We start from the raw sequence: 21,963 nt of genomic DNA, 5'->3' as shown, positions 1-21,963 counted from the left end.
TAAATACATGGGGACAAATACCAGGGAGAGAGAGGAGTTATTTCAGTTAAGGGCCAATGTTGACACAAGAACAAATGGATATAATCTGGCCATCAACAAATTTAGGCTTAAAATTAGATGGAGGTTTTTAACCATCAAAGGAGTAAAGTTCTGGGGAAGGCTCTGAGTTACTACAGCAAATTCTTTCCCAGGTGTCTGACCGGTGGATCTCACCCACATGCTCACGGTTTAACTGATTGCCATATTTGGGGTCAGGAAGGAATTTTCCCACAGGTCAGATTGGCAGAGACCCTGGGAGGGGGTTGCTTCCCCCCCTCAGGGAACACAGGTCACTTGCTGGTTTGAACTAGAGTAAATGGTGGATTCTCTCTAACTTGAGTCTTTTTAAATCATGATTTGAAGACTTCAGTAACTCAGCCAGAAGTTAGGGGTTTATTACAGGACTGGGTGGGTCAGGTTCTGTGACCTGCGATGTGCAGGAAGTCAGACTAGATGATCACGTCAATCCCTTCTTGTCTTAAAGTCTATGAGACACCTTTGACTGATGCAAACATCTCCTCAGGTAGACTTGATACTGCCACAAGAGGTCTTGTACTATGGTCTGAGTCTATGAAAGCCAGGGCAGACCTAAGGTTAATAGAGACACTTCCATGTGCTTTTGGCAAAACCCTGGCTGCGTGTTCTGTTTCTTCACCAGTCTGCGTAGTTTGCTGTTGCTGCTGTTACTATCTGATAGTTGCATGATATCTACTCATGAAGATTGTGGGTCTCTGTTTATCAGCTGGAGAGATGAGAGATGACAACTTTCTTCAGAGATGTGTGGCCTTGCATTAATTCAGAGTTATGTTCTCTTTGATTTTCCTCCTGACAGTTCCTTCCATTGTTTTGCTTGAGATGTCCTGTTTTATTTCTTGTCTGTTCATTTATTCATCTTCTATCAGGCTTCCTCTATTTGGCCTGTGGAATCCATTATGTTGAGTTACTTTGCAGCTGGCTGGAAATTTAGCCCTTTTCCTAGAACGGCTTTCCTTTGATTGCTTTTCAATCCTGCTATAGATAGATTTGCAGTCTGTCTGGTTTTGGATTGGATTTCTGATTTCTCTAGTTCAGTTCCTTCTGTTAGTTATGTTTCATAAAGTTGTTCACATTTTACTTATCTGGATTTGCTTGTGTTTACTGAATTCTTGATTGTAAGCCATGTTTCTGAATCCTATTACTTTATCATGGTCTTCTCTGTTTAATGTGGTCTGCAGCATTTTGATTAGCTCCTGTAATTCTCTGTTTAGAGATTTGATTTTGTATTCATATTTTCTGATCCTTTCTTCTGGCAGTTTACTATATGTTTGCTAATCAGCTGTGCAGATCTACAGTTTTATTTAAGTCTGACATTAATTAAAATATTCAGTATTACTTTCTTTTGCCAAAATCCAAGTGAGAAGTAGAAATGGTTCCTTTCCTTCCCTGTGGTTACTGACTGGGGCAACTGATATTTGACCCTGTAGTTAGTAATCATAGGATATATAGTTTGATCCACTATTCTCCAAGTGGGTATCGGGGAGTGGGGGCGTGTAATTTCACAAGACTTCCTCCAACAATGTAGATTCATCTGTCACACTGTTCCTGGTCTGCTGATCAGTGCCTTTTATTGGGTATCTGTCTGGCTTTATGTAGAAAAAGTGGACCACTGAGCACAGGAGGACTCTCCCAACTGATGCATCCGTATTTTAGGCACAGCTCACCTATCAGAAGCACTCAGTGAGTGCACCCAGTCACATGGAATGCCCGGTTGTAGAGAAGGAGAGTAGAAGTGGCTGCAATTTTTCAAATATTGACATTTCTATTTTTTTAAAAAAAAACACAAAGGTTTGGGGTTTTTTTTTCTCGATAAAATGTTGTGATTGCTGGTTTGACTAGCTCTAGATGAGTGAGAACTTCCTGATGGTGCTGAGTTGGCACCTCTGTTGGTACATCTGTTGTCTGCTGGAAGGAATGTGCTGACTGCAACAGATCAAATAGCTATGCTTTCTAGCAGCTGACCTAAAGAGGGTGTAACAAACAAGCCCTAATTCTGACACAATGGACAGATTCTCCTTTAGCTTATGTGATACAGGCCGGAGTTTGTTCATCTGAAAGGATCTGCTTTCTGTACTAGAAGGTGCATATGCGCAGTGACAGGTGACTGTGATGCCATTAAGTAATCGAACCTTTCATGGTGCCTATCTGGTACTGTCGGTAGTGAAGTCAAGGGGCACTGACTATTCCAGCTCACTATGGAGTGTTCAATAGTCGGAATATCATAGGGGATGAAGAGAGACACAAACTAGGTTCTCTCCTTGATCCCAATTTCTGTGTAAACAAGAAGCACTGCTACATTCTTCCCATGACTTAACTGAGTCACTGTCTACAATAAAGCCAGTTTCAGTACAAAGGATGGGAATAACATGAACAAGATTCATTCTGGCTTCTAGTTGATTTTTAATCAGTTATTTTAATTGTCTTAATCAGTCATAGATTGATAGGTTTTAAGACTAGAAGGGATGATTTTGACCATCTTCTAGTGCAGGGGTGGGCAAACTTTTGGCCTGAGGGCCACATCTAGGTATGGAAATTGTATGGTGGGCTATGAATGCTTGTGAAATTGGGCTGCGGGAGGGAATGAGGGCTCCGCCTCGGGGTGCGGGCTCTGAGGTGGGGCCAGAAATGAGGAGTTCAGAGTGCAGGACGGGGCTCCGAGGTGGGGCAGGGGATTGGGGTGCAAGGTGGGTGGGGACGGTGAGGGCTCCAACTGGGGGTGTGGGCTCTGGGTGGGGCTCGGGATGAGGGGTTTGGGGTGCAGGAGGGTGCTCCAGCCTGGGACCAAGGGGTTCAGAGAGCAGGAGGGGGATCAGGGCTGGGGCAGGGTTTGGGGGGTGGGAGGAGGTCAGGGGTGTAGGCTCCAGCCAGCGTTTACCTCAAGCAGTGGCATGTCCTCCCTCTGGCTCCTACACAGAGGCATGGCCAGGTGGCTCTGTGCACTGGCCCGTCCGCAGGCACTGCCCCTGCAGCTTCCATTGGTTGCGGAGCCCCTACTGCCCTTACACGTAGGAGTCAGAGGGGGGACATGCTGCTGCTTCCGGGAGCTGTGCAGAGCTACAGCATGTGTGGAGCAGGGCAAGCCCCGACCCCGCTCCCTGGAGGGAGCTCGAGGGCCAGATTAAAACGTCTGACAGGCCAGTCGCGGCCTGCAGGACATAGTTTGCCCACCCCGTTCTATTGGATAGGGCACTGGAATAGGACTCAGGGAACCTAGATTCTATTTCTGCTCCTGCCACCGATCTGTTGACGTGACCTTGGATAAGTCACTTCACCCCTCTGTGCTTCAGTTTCCCCAGCTGTAAAATAGGGATAATTATAATGGTCTCCTTTGGAAAATATTTTAAGATCTACTGATGAGAAGTGCTATATAAGAGCTTGGTATTATTATTGTTATTTATTCTTAGTCTTTCCTGTATAACATAAACCATATAATTTCAGTCAGTAATTGCTGCAGTGGAGGGAATTACTTTTCTCTGTCATTTAAGCGTTCACTGATTTGGAAATGCAGTTCACTCTTTTGCCATTTGTGTAAGCTCAGCAAATTAAAAAAAAACCCACATAACTTCATAACCCCCCCCACACCCCCCGCATCTGTCTCTGTCACTGACTCACATGTTTTATAATATTGCCGTGTGGCAGCACAAGCTGTGGTTGGGACCAGAAAGAAGTTCTGGTATGTGGACACCACAAAGAAATAATGGCCTCCTGCTTTGTAGATAGTGATTTGCATGAATCTTACCTTGTGGAAAGTGTTATGGCCCCAAAACCAAGGCTGAGACTAAAGAGATACAAAACTTTTGTATATAATTGTAAACGTGGTCCAGGTTTGCCAGAAGCTTCTCTGTAATGAAGCACAATGTTTTGAACGCTCTTCCCTTCTCACAGGTTCTGGGGAGTGATTGTATGGGTTTGATTTAAAACCATGCAGGGTGGATTTGATTTAAATCATGAGTCAGGAAGACTCGATTTAATCATGGATTTCTACATAAAAGTGCATGCTTGTTGGTTGTTATACTCTTAATACATATTCTTCACAACTCAGAGATAGACGTAGGTTTCATTTTTAGAAGGTATACACTATACATTTTTAAAGTGATTTATTTTGAAAACTTTTCAGATTAGTTTTACAGCTATATCAGATTGTTTGGTTATTTCATTTACCAAAGGTAATTGAAGGAAATATTTATGAAGTCGTTGGGAGGTGAACTATCTCCAATTCAACAGGTTAATCATTAATGTTTGGAGGATTTTCTTGCCATGCTGTATTAGGAGAAGAACATTACCAGACAGACTTTTAAATTGTTTTATTTAACTAAAACAACAACGTTAAGTATTCTGGATTTTTTTCTTCAACAGCAAACATATAATATTTTAACAAAACAAGCATATGAATTTTTTAATTTAGTTAAACATTCAAGTTTTTTAAAATCAGGTTTGTTTTTGTTAAAATTGTTTTTAACTAAAATAGTTAAATGAAATATTTTTTTCAAAAAAATAAAAATTAAATCGACTATGTCAGCCAGGTCAACATGAAAACCTTAAAATATTGGCTTCTGCAGCTAACTCAGTCGTCTTCACCTTCATTTTCCTGTTTGTTCATAATCTGGAAAAGAAGAACAAGCTTTCCTGCTTTTTCAGGTCCCAAACGATTTCTCAGTTTGGAATGAATTAGTCCAAAGGAGGAAAATATTCTTTCTACACCGGCAGAAGAAGCTACTCCTGTTAAAAGTGAGATGATCACTTCAACAGTCTCTGAATCCAAGTGTTTAAGTGACTTCCACCAGTTCACTGGTGTGACTTTCTTTAAAACATCATCAGCAAACATATATTTCTTGACTGGTTCACCCTTAGCTCTGAAGTTTATTATAGTTGGCATTATGGAGGGATGATTGCTGGATGTCCATGTCATAGCCAACTCCTCTTCTTCAGCAGTTAAGGTTTGACCCTAGTACCGAGTATTGAGAATATTTGCAAGAAAAGGAGCTGGAGATAGTGCTTGTCCCATTCATTTTTTTAATGCCTGTAATTTAACTCTGTCATTGCATATTTCTCTCTTTAAGATCTCACTCAGTTCCTTCCAAATTTCAACAGTGTCTGCAATAAAACAAGCTATTTCCCTGCATTTTGTTCAAGGCTACAGAAATAGGCTTCAGGGTACTCGGCATGTGTTCAGCATTTCTCTTAAGCCCAATGTTGAGAACTTTGACTGTGACAGTGGCATCTATTTTTTCATGAGTTTGTCCACAAACTGTCATCAGATTAGGCCAGTTCTTGATATAGTGCTCAAAACAGTCCACTACTGAGTTCCATTGCACGTCTTGTGGGAGAGTTAGCTTGGTTCCTCCCACTTTTTTCAGAGCAGCTGCTGCAAAGTGGTTGTTACAGAAGTATTTTGCAATTTTAACAACATTAGCTTTTATTTCTGGAACACTGAAGTCTTTGGCTGCGAGGTGCATCAAATGGGCACTGCAACCGTATGTTATTAGCTTGGGACTCTCTTCACTCTCTTCTAAATAATTTCTTCTCATCTTCTCATTGTCTATGACCAAACTGTGTACTAGACATTTGAATTTTTTTTCACAGTTTGTTATAGCTTTTACTGCTACTTCTTGTAAGTATTCTGCTGTGTGTGCATTTCCTGATGTATCAATTGTTTCTGTAAGGAAGACATTCCCTTCTTCTGTTGTCACACAAGCACATACAACAGAATCATTGTGGACATTGCTCCACCCATCAAGACTCAGGTTAACAATTTTACCCTCTAGACCTTTTGCATACTGCTCAATTTCTCTTTCATACACTTTATCCAGCAATTTCCCTGCGACATCTGCTCTGTTGGATGGACTGTATCCTGGTCTTAACGACTGAACCATGTTAATGAAGTGTGGGCTCTCAATCATACAGAAAGGAGAGTTTGTTGCATAAACAAACCGGGACCTTTTTTTCATCAATTACCTCTTTGTGTAATTTGCTGGTTCTTATTACAAACTTCTCTGTTGTTGTTTCTGGATGATGGAGATTTTGTTTTCTTTTTGCTACAGGTGATAATATACTGTGGCTATGTGACATACATGATGTGACTGAAACACTATAATTGGTGGATAACTCTGAAACTATAGGAAATTATGGTGATCTTGAAGGTGGATAGTCTTCAGAATCCTGTATGTTGAGGATGGATTCTCCTAAACAAAATAAGTCAATGCAGTTATTTAATTATTACCATACTGCTCATTTAGTATTACTCATTGCATTCACTGACACTCAGTACTACTTTAAAGGTGAAATTGTAAAAGGAAGATCTGCCTTTTTCAGCTATTTATTTTTTATCACAACTGCATCTAAAATGGTAGTACCATAGAGTAACAACTATATTTTTTGCTCAAACATGAGAATTCAAGAACAGACCAGAAGGAAGACAGGCAGTCCTTAAGAAAGAAGTATGAAATAAAAAAGTTTACCAACCTGAAGATCCTGCATGTTCAGACATGTTCCTTTCATCATCTTCAACGCAGCTTCCTCCTGAGAAGGAACAATTCTCATGATGTTGTTTCATTGAGGCAACCAGACCTTGCATTTCTTTGTTGTACTGTTTGCATTTTGCACACATGCCTGTCGTACCCACAGGTAGAGGAACTTCATTAAAATATTCCCAAACTGGGTCTCTTTTACGGCCTGCTGCCATTATAGGTTTTCCCTTCTAGTGAGAGAATGGTATGGTAGATCTCAAATCAATGAAGACGACTCTCAGACCTCAAGACTTCTGGAATATGCTGCTCAAACAATTTCACTTTTGTTTCTACTGTCTGTCCCTCCCTTCTCACATTTATCTCCAGACTTCTTCTCCTTGTCCAGATCTATTCCACCCCCAACAATCTTCTATTCATTGAACTTTTTGAAAGGTAAGGGATTGACTCTCTGTACACAAATTTGCAGAGGGACAATAGGGTTGAGGTCTGTTATTTCTCACCTCTATATATTCTTTATTTATTTAAAAACATTTTTGTTGTTAACAAGCATGTTATCTCTGGAGACACAAATCCAGTTTGAGAACTGCAAAACTAAGCATCTCTGATGTTATCTTCTAGACAGAGCACTGAGTCCCATTGGGTAGATAGAAAGATTAACCTAAATAATCTATACAGAAGCTCCTGGAATCCCATAAAATTGGGTCCCTAATCCATGAACTATTGGAACTTATTTACAAAACTTTTCTTAAACATTACATAGACATTAATATATTGTCTCATACTATAGAATTAGAATTTATAATCCCTATTCCATGATGAGATATCTTTGAGCTATAAAGTATCTTAATTAAAACTATCCTTCGATAGGTTTTTTCCTCAAAAAGCATTTTATTAAAAAATCCAAATTTTTAATTTTATTTTTAAATCATTGATTTTTATCTACCCTGAAACCATGCAAAACTGAATGAGTTTGTTCAGTTTCAGTTCTAAACAAGACAAAATTCAGTAGTTCAGCTGAGCTTACTTTGACTTTAAAGTTCATTCAAACCACAGACCCAAAGCAAAACTCAAGGATGTCAACTCATATGAAATGAAACTAGGATGATCAGTTGTCCCAATGTTGTCAGGACCATCCCAATAGTAGAGGCTTTGTCTTATATAGGCAACTCTTACCCCATCCCCACTCCTCCATCCCAATTTTTCACACTTGCCATCTGGTCACCCTAAATGAAACAAACCAAAAATTAATTGAGCCTCCTGTGAACTGGAACCTGTGAGTTTTGCCCTGCTCTGTCTGAGACTTTCATCCACGTTATTTCTCTTTTCAAAACTACTCATTTAAATCAAACAGGATACTAGCTGACTACCTAGAAACTCCATGTGTGTGAAAAACAAGTTTCAGGATGTCTTAATACACAGTTTACTGGTGCCTCTCATGTGAGTATCTCATGAAAATACATATCTCTCCTCCTTCATAATTCTAAAGGGAATGGTGCATGTTTGTGTATCTTCACACCATGGAGCCAGTAACTTACATTTATTTTCTAACTATCCATATTTGGAATATTAGAAAATCAAATTCCGAATATTGATTCCAGATATAGTTTACAAAAGAGAGAGCTCTTGCCATGTTGTAATGACCTCTGTTGACTACATGACCAATGAAAAATACAGTAGTCTTTAAAAGGAAGAATTCAGACTAAGCATGCCACAGTGTTCCCTTAGAGGAAAGCCCAGGGGGCAGCCTTACACAAGAGCAAGATTAAGATCCATCTGCCTAGAGCAGATTATTTTGAGTGTTGATTGTCATCCCTGTAGTTTAATCAGCAGCATGGTATGTTGTGCAAAGGGTGGCAATCTTCTCTCATATATGTGTTGGGGACGCTGATGTGCTACAGAGGTGACAAGCTTGGTCTGGGAGAGATGGGTAGGAAGGGTTGATTGGCTGATGTTTCCTCAATACATAAATGTCTCTGTGGCGGTTTAATGCAGCAGCTTAAGCACTGGGCACACAGGCAGCTGTATGCTTCACCTTCTCAGCTGGAAACAGTCCCTGATCACTGTTATCGTGGAGCATAAGGGTTTATTAAAGGAATAAAGACAAAATAGTGGTATGTTTCCAGAATGAAGGGGCAGGAAATCCTTGTGACCTTGTCTAGACTGTTCTGATTTTCATGGATCAGACACAGAGAAAAGGGCTACTTGAATAACAGAGGGGTGACCCTGCTTTTAAAAAGGCTCAAAAACACTGGCTCAGAAATGTAAATAAAAATATTTCTTATCTTTAATTTTATCAAACCAGATAGGAAACCGTATACTGTAGATCAGAGTGGCAAAATATGCTCTCTCTGTGTGCCCATGTGCGTGTCCTCTTTGTCTACAAACCAGCAACTGAAAATTGGTTTATTTAAAAACTAGTTCATTTATTTTGATAGCAGAATAGCATTTTAAAACTTAATTAATTCCTATAGCAAGAGCTTGCAAATGATTCATATCGTCCTGGAAAAGGAACCATATTGTATGAATGGACAAAACAAGGTTAATCAATATATCACTAGTAAAAAATCCAATGGAAGGAATACATCTTAAATATTAATTATACTTAATTTTCCCCATCACTGAAGTTACAAGGTTCTCAAGAATCAAAGGTTAATTCATAAAGGTCTTTATTTTTCTTCTCTGATGAATAGATCCCTTCTAAGTGCATAGTGAATAACTTTATCCTGTACCAGCTTCCTCCTTTGAAAAAAATCCTTGGCAAAAGAGCTTTCAGTCTTCGTCAGGGTAATTCTGAGCTCTGCAGGTAGTTCACATTGTTCAAGCTGTTAGTTCGCTATGAGTTTTACCCATAGGCTTTATGAACTGTAAGTTGTGTATTTGTGATTATCTCACCCTGATTCCACAGCACCTTAAGGAGAACATGCACATAAATATACAGGACTTGTTTGGTGGGGAGAAGAGTCCTAATAAAGAAAAATTATTGGTTCTTGAGTTTTAATATCATCAGGTCCTGCTGTCACTCAGAGCTGTCCTTAGATGAACAGCCTGACAAGCCCTTCCTGTAGATATTTTGGTAACTAAACTCTGGTTCAGTAGGGTAGGTGATTAATTCTTTGAGTGTAGCTGCCAAATCCTTTCTAATGGACACAGGAGACTTTTTTTTAAAAAAGAGCAAAGTTCTTGTTTTAGCCCAAATTTTGAACAGAAGCTTTTGTATCATCTTCTGCTGTGATGACTATGACAAGCACAGCTTTGTTACAGGGACTGTGAAGAAGCTGGTGCGCAGACAATCATCCTAAACAATCTATGATTAGACTTCTACATAATTTAGCCTAAAAAATAGTCTCTCTGTGTGTGTGAGAAGCATTTCTCTCTACTTAGCTGTCTGGCTATCCAATTATTTTGAAGAGGGGACTCTGTCTGCTGTGATTTTTTTCACTATTTCTTGTCTTTCCGATTAGGACTGTTTGACTAAAACCTAATATCTGCCTCTCTGAAATGTTGACTTCTATCCATGAAATTACCTTATTCCTTAACACTAGTTTTGATTCCGCAGGGTGTAGAATGGCGTGGGCTGAAGCTCTTCACTTATGCTTCTTCCTGAGTATAAAAAAAATGCTACTTGTAATGCCTTACGGAGTGACCTATGGACTAAACAGAGAGAGTATGTGTGAGTGAGAGAGAGAGAATAATTTGGTCCATCTGCACATGTATGTACTGTGCATGCACACACCCACACATATTCCTGTGTGTATACATATGTATATAGATACAATATACATTGGTTATCTAGCTGCCCAAGGTACAGTTTACTATATCAATTTTTCAAAATATCGTTTAGCAATACTTGACACTTTCAGTATCTCCATTCAGTGAACAGTGCTGCTGCCTGTAAGCAGGTGTTGTTATTTTGGTGATATTTCTTCCAGCTTGGTTTCCTGTAGAGAGGTACCGTTAGGCAGAGTGAATGCACTTCCCTGTTTAAATGAATGAGAAATGAGAGATTTTGTTGAAAAAACAGTTCAACAGGCTTACGTTTTTCCTATTTATTTAAGGCCACGTCCTGCACCACTGAAGTCAGTCAGAGTTTTATCATTTAGTTCAATGGGGACAGGCTCAGGACCTCACTGTGCTCAGTGTTTAAAAAGAACAAAGCTTTAAAAACAATGCCAAAACAGGGCAGCATAAAATCCCACCTAATCCAAGGAAATATAAAATGGCAAGGTCTTGAAGCATTTACTCAGGCAGGCTCCCACTGAAGCCAGTGGGAATTTATCCTAAAGAGGACCTAAGCAGCTCAGGCAGCCCCTGGGCCAGCTGCACCAGCTGCTGCTGGGGCAGTCTTGGCCTCCCCTCCCCCCGGGCCTCCAGCAGCAGGAGTTTGGGTGGGGGGTGGCTCAGGGCTAGGGATTGGGGTGTGGGGTGGTGCTTACCTGGGGGTGGGGGCTCCCCGGAAGTGTGACAGGAATGCTCCTCCCTCAGCTCCTAGCTCCAGGTGCTACCTCCACCCGCAGGCACCACCCCCACAACTCCCATTGGCCATGGTTCCCAGCCAATGGGAGCTGCAGAACCGGGGCTTGGGGTGGAGCAGAAGCAGCACATGGAGCTAGGAGCTGGAGGTCGCCGCTTCCCGGGAGCCATGTAGGGAACCTGCCCCAGCCCCCACAACCCCTCCCAGGCCACACCCCTCCCCTGCATACCCGTGGTGCCCCCCGAGGGCGTGCTCCCCAGAGTATCCATGGCACCCCCAGGGCTGCTCCCCCAAGTCACCCCCTCCCAAGTTTTACTTAGGGGCATATAGTAAAAGTCATGGACAGGTCACAGGCAGTAAACAAAAATTCATGGCTCATGAGCTGTCCATGACTTTTTCTAAAAATACCTGTCACTAAAACCTAGCCTTATTCATAATCAATGGAACTTCTGCTAGTGATGAAAATCTGTAGGAGTTGTGCTCATTAACCTCCTTTAGGATGACCAGATGTCTTGATTTTATAGGGATAGTCCAGAGATTTGGGGCTTTTAGGCTCCGATAACTCCCCCACCTCCGTCCCAATTTTTCACATTTGCCATCTGGTCACCCTACCCTCCTTAGAGTCCAAGGGTGAACTCCTGGGCCCATTGAAGTCGATTGCAAAACTGCCTATCACCCCAAGGGGATAAAAGACCCAACTGTCCCTCAGTTCCTCTCTTCTAGCTGTTGGGGAGCCTCTCCATGCATGTATCTCATGTATCTTGCAAAGTTGAGTTCGCTGTTTTTATTGTTCTGGTAGTTAATAACAGTTCATCATTAGAAAACCTGTTGAACTGTTAATTTGGCTTTTTGATGCTTCTTATGGGATCTATTGTATTACTTTTTTAGCCTGTGTAATCATTTTCTGGTGCTTGTTGGCCTATTTTGGCTTCATTTACTGTTTACTGTTTTGTCAGATAATCAAGACAAATAACCAGGCTTTCAAAAATGCAAAGCCCTTGATAGCAAGATGTGTGTTTCAGCTTATTTAGATCCAACACTCAGCAAAATGCACAAAGTGTAAAATTTTCAAAAGGGCCAAAGTGACTAAGGGTATGTTTACACTTTGAGCTGCAAGCGTAAATTCCAGCTCAAGGAGACATACTCTCGCTGGCTGTGCTCAAGTTAGTGCACCAAAAATAGAGAGTAGCCACAACGATGCAAGCAGTGGCCACTGACTTGCTGTCCTGAGACCATATCAGTCAAAGATGCTGTGCATGTACTCAGGGCGGCTAGCCCCTCTTGCCACGGCTATACTTCTATTTTTAGTGTGCTAGTTTGATCAGAGCTAGCACAGGTATGTCTCCTTGAGCTGGAATTTGTTCCTCCAGCTTGGAGTGTAGCTGTACCCTAAGGCTCATTTCAAAAGTGTCTTAGGTACTTAGTAGTCTAAATCTCACTGAAAGTCAGTGGGACGTAGGCTCCTAAATATCGAAGTCACTTTTGAAAATGTTATCCATATAGTATAGCTATTAGGTCTCTTGTAAGAGATTTGTTATGTTAAATGTAGAGGGTGATCAAAGCAGCAGATAATATCATCTGGGACATACATGTAGACATAAAACTGTAGAAGGTGATGGGGTATTGGGTCTGAAGCCTTCTATTCCAGTATAGAGAACAGCCTTTAAAGACTAATTGACATTAGAGGTCAATTGGACATGTTCAAGATAATATGATGATCATTCTGGGATTTCAGTGTGTAAGGAAATGTAAGTGTGTTTAATATACACAAATGTTCATATATTGCTTTTTTTCAGATGTTAGATGTTGATGACTTGTTTTTATTTTTTTATCTGGAGAGATATATAATCAAATCTAAATATTAGATAAAAAAGGAGAGACAGAAATTACTTCCATCAGACACCGTACCTTTTATAAGCAGAGTTATAATAGGCACCAGGGCCCAGGCCTTAGTATCTTAAAACTGATCATCACACAGCATATATCTAATAGCAAACAAGTTGTCAATATAAACCTCACCCATCCTCCAAGTACGCAGTGTCTCCTGACTTGAGGAACAGAGAACTCGCAGCCGCACAACCAGTGGTTATGTTCTCATGTTTGGAGGGCAGGAAAAGTCATTTCAGTGCCTCTTTCACTTTAAATCTGTCTTGCACAGCTTGAAGTTGCTTCCTCCCAGTTCATTTTTTGTGTGCTGGATCTGACAGGAGAGCATATGGCTCTAGGGATTTGCCCTTGACTATGCTTCCTTTTTGGCAAGCTATGCCTTGGTTTCTCACAGAGCACACAAAATCTCAGCAACCCCTATGCATCATTTTATGCACCCCTTGCTCACTCTCCAATACATGCCTGAATGGACAGATAAGGCCAATTACTTTTTGATGTCTTAGTTAACTGGACATTGCTTTAAAATTATTGTTGAACTAATCAAACAGCGTGATTCTATCTGTCTTTCTGGTGCCCTGATCACCATGGTATCTAGGCACCAAAATAAGAATTATAACGTGTTTGACCAGATCCTTAACTGGTGTAAATAAGGGGAGCTTCATTGACTTTAATGGAAGTTCTCTGATTTACACCAGATGAGGACATGGCTCTCGTTCATCCTGAACATAGCCTATTCTCCACTTCCCCCTTCACGAGGGTTGTATTTCACAAGACTCCTTTCTTTGGGAAGAAATCTATAAGAGGAAGGGGACTTGCCAGCATAAATGTCACTGCCTCCTTTGAGGAAAGACCTCTTCAGACATGTCTTGCATTGTGCCATAAGGGCCTGAATTTACTCCCGCTGAAGTTAATGACAAAATTCCCATTGACTTCAAAGATGCAGGTTCAGGCCCTTTAAAGGAGCTACGGCATGAGCTCATCCTGATCTGGTATGGGAAGGTTTCACAGCCAAATGCCATTCACTGACAGTGCTCCTTCAAATCTCTTTCCATCTTCCCTTCTCCCCCCTTCCACGTGAATTATACCCCATTCTCCTCATTGTTCCTAATTCTCTCCAATATCCTAGGCTCATATGTTTGATGAAGCAGTGAGAGTACAGAAGTGCACCCCAATAAATCAGTCTGTATTCATTTGTATCAACAGTCATGTTACAACTACCAGCGGAAATCTACAGAGTTGTGGCTGTCTCTGTTTTCAGATACTAATGGGACTGACTTTTGCCATTGACTTCAACTGGACAAAGATTTGGCCCAGAGAGTAAAAATAAATGCTATAAAAAGCACATGACCTTTCAAAATTGCCTTGGCGTTTATTTTTGTATTTAATCGTACGTTTGTCCTTGCATTGTAGCTCTGGAAAGAAAAATATCAATGAGGCAAAGCAGAGAGGAGCTTATAAAACGAGGAGTCTTGAAGGAAATCTATGATAAAGGTAAGAGATACTTGTCTACTCAACTTTAAATTGACAATACTGTATGTACAGTCTTATGGCCTGATCTTGTAATGTTATAATACCAGTAACTTCAATGGCCTTAACTCGTGGTTTACCTAATGAGATCCAAATCAGGCCTTCATACTTCTCTTTTAATTTTACTTAGGTTTGTCACTTAGAATAATTGTAAAAATCATCTAATGAGAGTTAAAAATTAAACATGCGTAAAGTAGTTGAAGGATAAATTATATCCGTGTTTGGCAATCACTCTTCTCTTACTAACAAGGACATAATGAAGAAAAATGGAATGACCCCATGGTGCTGTTGATATCAACGTTCTGGCTGAGTCACTGCTGGATTAACTATTGTGGAAAGGGAAATCATTTACATTGCTTTGGATTGCTTAAAGCACAGGGCACCACAGATTCCCATGGCAAATCTGAAAATCCATAATACTCATGACCTGGATACTTCACAAATGTGACAAGAAAAATAACATTCACACCCAAGAATGAAATTTCATTGCTTTATGTCATCCCATTTAAGTAAGGGAAAAAATACACGTTGCCTATTACGTATTTGTCAGTCGTCTAACCTCTCCTTCAGTTTGTTCTGTTGTTTCCTGTGTGAAGAGCACAAAGATGATAATTCAGCCAAGCACTTAAGCCCAGATCCACACAGGTGCTTGGTTGCCTAAACCCCAGATTTAGGCACCTAATCTCATTCTAAGGTGCCTTTCAGTGCCTACATCCCAGTTTTGGCTCCACTGTGATTCACAAACTCCTGCCAAATCCAGTAGACACACAAATTTACTCAGCGCCTAACTTTTCAGGGTGAAAGTTCCGTCTGCACTTAAGTTTTGGCCTCTGGGCATACCTCACTCTTGGCATCCGGATGCCTATCTCCTACCTAAGCCCCAAAGTGTTTCACAAGCCAGGGTAGACAGGCATTCACCTGTTTAAGTTGTGTCTGGGGCCCAATCTGGTAAGAGGCCTCTGAGCACACCTCCCGGATAGTGTGCCATTCAAAACCTGGCTGGAGAAGGAGGAGGTGGTGGTGATGCTGCTGCACACCTAATAACATTTAGCCCAATGGCTATGGGAGGCCCAGGTCAATTCTCCCCCTTCTTGATGGAGAGAGAGGTTTTGAACAGGTGTCTCCCACCTGTTAGAAAAGTGGTCTAGCAACTGAGCTATGGATATTCTGATATTGGGGCTCCCTCTATCTCTCTAGTTGAAGCTGTTCCATTATGGATAAATAATGAAAGAATGAATAGAGCTGGGGAACTGGACCCTGGGTCTCCAGTGTCCCAGGTGGATGCCCTAACCACCGGACTACAGAATCATTCTCTCTCTCTCTCTGGCCCAATGGCTGTTCCACTGTGGATAAATATTGAAATAGGCCACCTCATCGTCGTCTTCATCCTGTTATTGTTTTGTGTGGAGTGAGTCAGGCACCTAACTCATTCCCATCCCACAGATTACAACCATTTAAGTGAATTCAAAAATGACAGTGTTTGTAATTAAATTACACATTTTAGCTTGTTTGTTTTAGCTACTTTTTAACACTTTATTTTTAGCAGTACTTCTGCCTTACTCTTTGCCCTTATTTCTGTGAAGTAAGCTCAGATGCTACTTCATTGTGGAAGCTTGCAATTCTTGTCCACTTAACTAATTTTATATATATCTTCGGGCGTCACCAAGAAACATGAATAACTCCTTCCAGTGATTAAAAAAATAGTCTGTTGCACTAAATATGTCATCAGGCTAATTTCTATGCAGATGGAAGTGGGGTTTGGACTTGGGCTCAAATCTGAGTCTGAGTTGAGGCTTAGTGTGCTGTGTAGACATCCTTTCTCTCATCATGGCCCAGAGCTACAATTGAGATAAGCAGAAGCGCTAGAGCTGGAATCTGATTGAATTAGGACTCCCCTGCATTAGAACTTACTCCCCACCTTGCTCCGGGAAAGGCTGAATCTGATGACCTTTAAGACATGTTGCAAAGCTCATCTTTTTTTTCCCCTGAACATTTGAAATGGGCAGGGGAGACCTGTGAGGGTGATTTACTGTTGAAGAGGAAAGGTAGTATCAACGGTTCGTTTGCCTGGTTTGCTAGTTGGGGATGGCTATAAGGGCTGGAATGACTGCAGTTTAGTTATAATGGGGTGCATTTTTATTTGTATTTTAAGTTATCTCAAGAGGTCTTAAAGCAGATGGAGGGTGGGTGCTCTTTTTATAGGCCCTAATTTGGGAAAGCACTTGAGCATATGCTTAAATCCATCCCTGTGTAGTACAGCATTTCCGCTTATGCTCAGTGCTGTCCTGAGTAGGTTATGCTTTCCTCAATTGGGACCATAGTACATATATCTAAATAAATAAACAAACATCTAGTATTTAGCACCACTAAAGAGGGCTCACTCTACACTGATAGCAAGAAAATCCAAGTGCAGAAGGAAAATCCCCTTCCACACATACATATGTGACATTGTCTTCTGTAATGAAATACTATATCTTCAAACACTATACCTATCATTAGGAACTGCATCCCAGCGCCTCTGAAAATCAGACTACTTTTATATGTCCCCAAATATGGATTTGGGTGCCTAAAATAGGACACCTAAGTGTGAAAACATATGCAATTGTGAGGAAAAAGAAATAATGCATAGTATTAAAGTAATGACCTACTGCACTTTGAAATACAGGATTATGAAAGGTTTCAGAGTAACAGCCGTGTTAGTCTGTATCCACAAAAAGAAAAGGAGTACTTGTGGCACCTTAGAGACTAACCAATTTATTTGAGCATGAGCTTTCGTGAGCTACAGCTCACTTCATCGGATGCAGCATCCGATGAAGTGAGCTGTAGCTCACGAAAGCTCATGCTCAAATAAATTGGTTAGTCTCTAAGGTGCCACAAGTACTCCTTTTCTTTTTGAGAATTATGAAAAAACTCTGTGTGTGTGAGACAGAGAGAGAGCGTGCTTGTTTACTGTACATGGTGGTGTGTGGTGGTAAACGGTTTTATTGGCATGAGTTTGTAAGATCTGCTCACTATCCTGTATTGTACTACAAGAGCAGATAAGGCAAATCACTATAAAAGAATATAACATATCCATACCGGAGGCTGTGAAAGGGGAATTCAGGACAAAGAGGATTACTTGAAATCCAGGGACTACTGGAATAATTTATCTGTTCATAAGGTAACCAGTTGTTTGAATATGTTGTTTATCCTGGCAGAAGCCATAAGTGAGTTATTTTAGGTCATCACAAACCTGTCCAATAAAACCATTTTTCACACCAAACAACATAATTCGTTTTAAATAAAAAGAAAAAGATATTGGATTGTCATATAAAGCTTTACAATATTTCCTGGTTTCTAATTTAAAAAGTTTTTTTTTTATTTTTTTGCATGCCTCTGCAGTAAGATTACTTTAATACCATGGACAGATTTCACAGTGGCTGAAATGTTAGAATAAGGCAAACACTTACATATGTGCTTGACTTTATGTTTATGAACATTCCCAGTGACTTCTGCTTCTATCATGTGACATCAATGGAAGTATTCACCTGCATAAAGATAAGCATTTTTCTGTGGGCTTGGAGGCTTAATTTTTCAATGTCCAAGAACTCTAAAATAGCTTTCCTATTATCAAGAAGGCATGATATCATGTGACCTGCCAGGGACAGGTAAAAATATGAGCCACAGACCTTCAAGTGGTCCAGGGGCAGATTTTCCATTGACTTTAATGGAAATCCAACACAGGAAACAATTTCAGAATTTAATCACTGGAACTTCATCGGAAAGCCAAGATTCCTTTAAATTAATTATATATCCTTTAAATTCACTTTTCCACGACTAAATATACTTTACCATGATGTTAGAATTTTTAAATGTGTCTGATTGACATTTGTGAGGAAAGATGGCTTTTATTAATATATATAGTTTTTGCAATATGCTTTGTAATGTGGTGTGAGCAGAGAATGCAGAATCACCGTAATCCCATTACCCATTTCAGCCCTTGCTACAGCCAATCTTCTGATCTTCACGTCAGATTTTCCATGCCAGTCGTCAACCTGGAGAGAATTTTTACAGTCTGGAAATCAAAGTTCCTATCTGTGCAAACAGCATCACTACTGCATCTCCATAGCTTCATACTTTGCTTTAGTCATCCACAGTTTGTTATAGCTTTAGAATGATTTAATATAAAACATTGTATAATAGTTTTTAACACTGCAAAAATAAGCCACGAGCAGTACATTCTACATCTGTAGAGAAGATTTAGTTTTTGAAAAAGAGAGCCAAATTTTTAAGTTTTGAAAGAGAGAGAGAGAAATTGTGTAGCCTGATCCAGCTCCCATTGGAATCAGTGAGAAGACTCTTACTGGCTTCACTTGGAGCTGGACCAAGAGGACCACAGTCACTTTAATAAAAGTGGCCTTGTTTTCAGAGGTGTTAAGCACCCGCAATTACCAGTGAAGCCTAGATTATGTCTGGAGAGAGGAGTGCATTGTGGGGAGAAGGAAGAACAGTAACAGCCAAACTCATGCATCTTCCTGCAGTAAAATGCAGTGACTAATAAGACTCAACTCTCATAGAAAGTAGTTGCCTGTATCAGTGTGCTGGTAGAGAAATTTTTGTAAACCCTGCATTGAAGAGGAAACATCTTACATGGGAGAGTTTTACAGTGGATATTTTTAGCTCTAATTTCTGACCGTGAAAATGTTTACTGCCAACACTGGTATTAGGAAATTGATGAAACCTTCCAACTCTGGCTTCTGCAATTAATTTATAGACACACAGGGCCAAATTCTCTGCAGATGTAGATTGGCACTGCTCCATTTACTTCAGTGGAGCTATGCTAATTTACATCAGCAGAGAATTTGGTCTGCTAGTGACAGGGAATAGGTTTTGATTTGTTTTAAAAATTGTTTTAAAAATCCTTACCCATATGTGGATGTTTTTTCTCTACAGCTAGATGTATGTAAAAAGAAAAAGAGAAAGCAATTGATTTATTACTAACCTGTCCATTTGAAGTTAGAAGAGCAGGAAATTAAAAAAAAATCAAATGTACAAAGAGGCTAATTTTAAATAGCACTGTTTAAGCCATTTTTAAAAGTGACTGTAAATTTAAAAAAAACACTTTTTCCTCTGTTCTGACAATAACCATAAATCTTTTGAGACAAAAATCCTTTCACAGTCCTGACTTAGAGATGTGTGTGAAAAATGGCCTTGTAATGGAAGTCTTGTTGATCATCTCTATGTAACATAATAAAGGAGCAGGAATCAAAATGAACCATGTTCCCCATTGCAGTTTAACAAAACTGATACTTAGCCAAATGAAAACACTTAGGAAAAGGTCCCTGAAATATGACTGAAAACAAAAGTTAGGACGTTGCCCAAAAGATTTGTCCAGACTTTTAGGCTGATCAGCTGAAAATCTGCTGTCAGTTTTGTTGCTCAATGAGGGCAAGAAAGAAAAGCAACAAGGTGTCTGACTGTGGAAAACGCACCTGTGCTTGCATGTTGATGTCAAAGTAGGCACCCGGGTCAAGGCTTAAATATTAGGTCTCCTGCAACTTTGGTAACACCAAGGCAGAAAACAAAAAGCTGTAGTAGTTAAGCCTCACAAGGCATCAAGATAGAACATAGTGTACCATGCTGAATAATCGCCCTCATCGTGTGATAATGTTCTGGCTTGTAATATGGTATTGTCCTTCAAGAAGCAGATGAAAAGTTGTCCAGAGTTCCTCACCTGAAAACAAGCTGTGGAAATTCTGCTCTTCCTTTGTATTTTATTTTTTAGCTTTTCATGTCAAGAACAGCAGAGACAGCATATAAAAAACTTGGTTGTGTATCTCTCTTCTCACAACCTACAAAACAGACGACGACCTTTGGTGTTATATGATTCTGCCTATCAGGAGGCAAGGATGCAAAAGAGTGAGTCTTCCTCTATGCAAGCTCCAGTCTCCCCACCACCTCCATCATCTTCTGGTTAAAAAGATAGGAATGTGAGAATTGGCACCAATCTTTGAAAGGAAGAAGGGGAGGCTGTACGATGAGAGAACATAGTGAAAATGGAATTACTAATGAGTAATTTTCTGTTGTATGTTCCTTTTCTCCGATCCTGTGGGACAGTCAGAAGGAATTGGTGGTGGACCTGGCAAACAGTACTCATAAAGAAGGACCTTATTGTCCTAATTGTAGTGCCTTCTTCCCAAAGGAAGCATCTTCTGCAGACAGTAGGTCCCTGCCTCCCTTTTTCATAAGATGAGAGCAGAGCAGACAGCAACAAATAGAATTTACAAATGAATGAGTTTTTTTCCTTTTATGTTCATTAAAAAGACTCATACTTAGCAAAGTAAAAATAATATAGATACATTGAACTGAGTACCTAAAATGCTGGATCCACAGCATGCTTTAGCCTCTGCCTTAATATTATCTTGGATGAAGAAAAAGCAGGATTAGAGAGCTGGCTTCCTGCCTTTGTCTCACAGCCCTTTCAAGATATCTCACTCCTCCTGTCCCACTGAGTGCTTGGTGACTTTTTTGATGATGTAGTGTCATCTGGCAGGTGAAATCTAACAAGACACAGTACATCACAGTGCAACATTTCAGATGCAACATTCATGGAACAAGAAAGGTGTTTATCACAACACTGACCCCATATCTTAAATCATTACAAGAGAAATCACTCAAGAATACACTGCATGAAATGACCAGGCATTGGCAAGGAGTTGGCTAAACAGCTTAATCGGTTTTAAAAAGAAAAGGAGTACTTGTGGCACCTTAGAGACTAACCAATTTATTTGAGCATAAGCTTTCGTGAGCTACAGCTCACTTCATCGGATGCATACTGTGGAAAGTACGGAAGATCTTTTTATACACACAAACCATGAAAAAATGGGTATTTACCACTACAAAAGGTTTTCTCTCCCCCCACCCCACTCTCCTGCTGGTAATAGCTTATCTAAAGTGATCACTCTCCTTACAATGTGTATGATAATCAAGTTGGGCCATTTCCAGCACAAATCCAGGTTTTCTCCCCACCCCCCGCACAAACCCACTCTCCTGTTGGTAATAACTTATCTAAAGTGATCACTCTCCTTACAATGTGTAGTTTCTAGGATTCTGTGATTGAGTCTATGAAAGTACAAGCCAGGGTTTGCAAGTACTGCATATATTTAAAAAAAAAAACTGTTTGATTAGATTCCTGCTGCTCTAAATGGTTTGTGGTAGATAGTGTTGTGAGTTTTAAAGTATAGCCTGTATCTGCAATGCAGCATTTAAAAGAACCCATTTTTTTCCTAAGCCAGTCATTACACATTTTAAACTGATTATCTGATGTCTGCCACTACACACAGATACACACTCGTATCTCAGACCTTATTCCCACTGCCTTGCATCTTGTGTAGTGAGTTTAAAACACTATCAGACAGAATTCCCCCATGGTACAATTTTATATCCACTTTTCACTCACCCTGTGCAGTCATAAGTTGCTTCACAAGGCAGTAAAGATCAGTCCCTAAGAGTCCAAGGGCCACATTGTCTTACAAAGATTTGGTTGCACTGGCTATG

At 40.3% G+C, this 21,963-nt stretch overlaps 1 protein-coding gene across 8 annotated transcripts in view; it reads left to right on the top strand.

The window, feature by feature from the left end:
- PHACTR1 (phosphatase and actin regulator 1) overlaps window positions 1-21,963 on the top strand; it is a 459,498-nt gene that overhangs the window by 310,464 nt on the left and 127,071 nt on the right. For all 8 annotated transcript variants that reach the window (XM_073332014.1, XM_073332016.1, XM_073332013.1 and 5 more), the window contains one exon: window positions 14,311-14,391. In XM_073332014.1, the coding sequence (XP_073188115.1) occupies window positions 14,311-14,391 (81 nt within the window). The remainder of the gene's footprint in view (window positions 1-14,310; window positions 14,392-21,963) is intronic.

The sequence above is a fragment of the Lepidochelys kempii genome, chromosome 2, assembly GCF_965140265.1.
Source record: "Lepidochelys kempii isolate rLepKem1 chromosome 2, rLepKem1.hap2, whole genome shotgun sequence".
NCBI classification, from domain to species: Eukaryota; Metazoa; Chordata; order Testudines; family Cheloniidae; genus Lepidochelys; species Lepidochelys kempii.
This window is presented reverse-complemented; position numbering and strand designations above follow the sequence as displayed.